The sequence below is a fragment of the Lutzomyia longipalpis genome, chromosome 1 (genome assembly GCF_024334085.1).
Source record: "Lutzomyia longipalpis isolate SR_M1_2022 chromosome 1, ASM2433408v1".
NCBI lineage: Eukaryota > Metazoa > Arthropoda > Insecta > Diptera > Psychodidae > Lutzomyia > Lutzomyia longipalpis.
In genome coordinates, this window is record NC_074707.1 from 44,200,298 (window position 1) to 44,204,519 (window position 4,222).

The 4,222-nt window shown below is 33.5% G+C and overlaps 1 protein-coding gene across 1 annotated transcript; it reads right to left on the bottom strand.

Moving 5' to 3' along the window:
• Nucleotides 1-1,950: 1,950 nt before the first annotated feature.
• On the bottom strand, nucleotides 1,951-3,134 carry LOC129787640 (melanoma-associated antigen D2). The gene is made up of 4 exons (XM_055823368.1): nucleotides 2,880-3,134; nucleotides 2,495-2,820; nucleotides 2,350-2,422; nucleotides 1,951-2,283 (listed from the first exon to the last, which is right to left on the bottom strand). Exons 1-4 carry the CDS (start codon nucleotides 3,042-3,044, stop codon nucleotides 2,185-2,187), a joined length of 663 nt encoding a protein of 220 aa, XP_055679343.1. The 5' UTR covers nucleotides 3,045-3,134; the 3' UTR covers nucleotides 1,951-2,184.
• Nucleotides 3,135-4,222: the final 1,088 nt, after the last annotated feature.

The following is a 4,222-nucleotide window of genomic DNA, read 5'->3' on the forward strand; positions in this document are numbered from 1 at the left end:
CTGTATGGGGTGGAAAATGGATAGGAAAATTAAGTGTGAAATGGAGTAAATTGAGTGCATCTCACTCACGCCGATTCACAGCTACATAGCACCTATCCCACTTGTGCCAGAAGCGAGAAGAAAGCATCCTCGTGGTGGTAGCGCGCGTATGTGAAATGACAAAAGCACCCCGTGAGATAGAATGGTTGTGCAAACAAGCTTTTGAAAATTGTATTTAAACTTTTAGTATATATAGGCATACCTATATGTTTCTGTATATAGTATCCATACATGAACATATTAATATAATATAGCTATATATACGTGTATCACGTGTATAGTATCATTAGTATGTATATAGTTGATATATCCCGCAGAAATCTGTTGCTCCCTTTCTCCCCTTAGTCCTGTTTTTTCATTATAAAATATATAATTATTCTGTCCAAAATTCTTAATTTAATATTAAAATTCAACACCTTTATTAAAGAGTTATATACAGTTGATGTTGGTGCGAGGTCTTTTTATGGTTCTTTTCAACAACACCCCATATAAACAGCACAAGTGAGTTAATGCGTGAAAAATAAAGAGAAAATTGTCAGAAAAATAAATTAAATGAATTTATATTACATACCTACATATATTTTAATCTCGACAATTTTCTCCTAATTTTTCTGGGCTAGATGGAACCCAAAAATTTTTATCGAAGCTGCTGGATCAAGCATTTCTGTACATAAACCACAATTATATTTACTTAAATCACTCTCCTCAAGTATATTATGTGCATGTAGTCAAGTAGAATTAAGGGAAGCTGGAGTGGAGTGTGTCAACTCTGATAAAATAATTTTTGTTATCTCTTCTCCCTGAAATGCAAAAATCTGCAAACAATTGTGTAGGATTCTTGCTCTTTTATTTTTTATCCAACTTGGCACTTTTCTTAATGGAAAATATGATTTTATGACTAAACGTTTTTACCCCCAATCACCTCTATGGAGAGAAATCAGTATTTTGTGCAATATAAATAAAATATTGTCTAATAAAAAAATAATGAATGTAAAGACATAAATTATTTATACAGCGTCATATCCAAAACTTTTTAAACTTTTTCCGGTGAAAAATAATAAATGTTGGAAATAGAATGATTTTATCTGATTTTGTTTGGAAGAATTTTTGCTTTAGATTATGCGTATCTTGATTATTTCTTCGCATGAAGCGTTTTTCCATACAAGAACGAATAAACTCCTTTAACATTCTTATTTAAATAAACTTTTTCCAACGCACTTATCATATGTTTTGTTGCTCCAAAGATCCTATATTTTTATTTTTTCTGGGAAATTCGGTTATTTAATTTTATTTAGGGAAACTTGAGAGCCTTGAGGAAAATTCTCTGAAAGAGCATCCTTAAGAAAGAACAGTGTATAAAGGCCATCGGGGTAGCATTACCTTAGCACTATATGTTCAAGGAAGGCAAAGACCTTTGAATATGCACAATAAAATATTCAAAAGAGACTTTGAAAGACAAGAATGCCCAAAAAATTGAATGGATAAAATTTATCTTCTTCCCCAGAATGACACTGAAAATACGGAGAATACCATGAAATGAACCTTTATCACCATATCACTAAGAGCCACAACGCAAGCTCTCACTCTCTATGCTATTATGCCATGTACGTGACCAGAATATACATATATCAGAATGAGAGTTTATGCCGTTTATTCAAATGACTTCACAGGTAGGATTATGTTTAGTCTCAAGGGGAGTATTGGAAGTCCAGTTTCATACGTTTGTTTTTTAGTTAAATAATATATCATTCTTTTATAGCTTTTGCTCGAGGAATTTAGAACTATACCCATAGGATTTTCTCAAATCATAAACAAATTCAAAATCATCTCCGAAAGATAAAAAACACAAGAAATTTAAATTTTTGTGGTGTTTCTTGTCGAGAAAATCCACAATTTATTTAAAAAAAAATCTTATGTTAATTATATTTATTTCAAAATCAGGTAATTCATATTTTCCTTATGGGAGATGTACTTCATTAGGATTCTCTCTGAATGGCATTATTTTTAATGATATGCTAATAAGACAACTCACGTCTTTGTAATTTATGAAAAAATGAAGAGATGAAAATTTTATAAAACTCTCACAGCTCGTTTATGAACATAAAGTTCACCAATCCCCGGAAGATCAGCAAAATCCATATGAAATTAACGCTGAGAAGGTCCTGGTTGAGGTGTTTGCGATGGATCCCTGTTGTAGACCTCCTTGAATTGTCTCAAGAAACACTTTGACGGTCTCTTCAGTAACTACAAGAGAAAATATCCTTTAGAATTTGATTTATTATACTTTTTCTGAAATTTTAGGTGCCTCACCTCAGCCACGTACTCCAGCATTTCACCTTTAGGGACTTCGTATGTGCTTCTTGGCCCCCATGAGTAGTATAATCTGTAAGAAAAAATCAAAGATTAACAACAAGGGCTGGAAGACTAAATAAAAAGCTTCTGGGGGGTATCTTACATGAAATCAGTTCCTCCCTCTTCTTCAACCTTCTCCCGGACAAGGTAGAGCTGCTTGATAAAGGTCTCCGTTAGGAATTTCCTGACATTCCCGAAATAATCATGATCCTCATCTATGGTAATCTCGAATTTCTTCAGAAATGCCCAGAGAATTGCTTCAGGTACTTCACCACCCTTCATGAAGATGTACGTGAGTACAATGTACAGAAGAATCTTTTCCGGTTGTTTTCGCGGGGGAATAACCAAATGGGAGGTTATGGATTTTGGCACAACAATGTAAACCTTGTTATTCTTCTGTTGTATCTCCTGAATTTTGAAGCCAAACACCTAAAGAGAAAGGAGCAATTAATAGATCTTTAATTAATGACTTTTTTGTATTATTTTACCTGTGAGAGGTGAAAATTTGCACTGTTGAAAATCTCAACAAAACTCTTGTTGTTCCGAAGATCCGGGATTGCATTCAAAACATCGATTTTCTTAAAGGGAACTTTCTTCTCCCCCACGGCAAGAAAGTATTTGAGTACTCGCTTCTCAAATTCTTGATTAGACATGACTTTTTAGACACAAAAAACCACGAAAAACAAAGAACAAAAATTACTGAAAAATACCGCGTCCTGTTTGTTATTGTTTTGTTGTTTGGTGAAGCACGGATTAGTTTCATGCGCGTTTTATGTTTCATGAGATTTTTCAAGAAGCTTTTGAAAAGCGAAACCGTTAAAGCTTTTTGTGTGGCTTTTCTGTGCTTTTTAATCCTGGAAAATGTGCTTGCAGGACTTGCAGAGTGGTCATTCGCGTATTGTAATCTTTTGAGGATTCCTGAAAAATATGTTCACATAATTTCCTGCTTTCAAGTCTCTCAAACCCAAATCATTGAGCATAAAATTCCAATCACATTTCATGATTTGGAAAAGTGGGAAAAATTTGCTTAGGAAAATCCGCTAAATAATGTAAAAAAAAAGATTTTTAAAGGACCCATTTAGCACTTTTAATGAATTTTCTCAGGATGATCCAGATGATCCTGTTTTTCCTCTTGAAAATACTCCTATTTATGTAAGTTCTGAAAAGCTTTAACCGAAATGTTGAATGAATTATTTTGTAGCTACCAAAATAAAATACTCCAGGATGTTAAATAAATATAAAGTATGAAGATTTATCCTTTAAAACAGTTTTTTGGCTATATTTAGCCAATGAAATAAAAAGTCATCATAAGACCGGCTAAATTGGTAGAGGGGGAGACTGGAGTTAAAGGTGGTTACAAGAATAAACTATATATATTCATCATATTCATACTGTATAATTTGCATATGTTTTTGGCATTTTATTGATGGTATTTCATGCTTCATAAAGCACTTTTCGAACTCATTAATAGGTGTAAAAGAGGTAAAGTATGCTCGCTAATAGTTATGAGGGGGTGCGCTATAAAATCATAAAGATGTGATTAAATCCTTTTTCCATGATCTACAGTTGACTTGGTTGAGTTCTATCAAAAGCTTCAAGTTCTGTGAATTGGTTGGGAAACTAAAATGTACATATATTACGTAAAGCTTTCGTTTAATTTCCTGTTCGTGGTAAGATGAAAAGCTTAACCGGGGGGAGTGTGGAGAATTTTTGTGAATGACAATCAGCGCAGATGGCAACTGCGCTGGTGAAAAAGTACCTAAAAGCCCCACTTGGATGTCAATATAAGCCCTTCAGATATATACCACCACCATTTGCTCGGTTGCAAAAT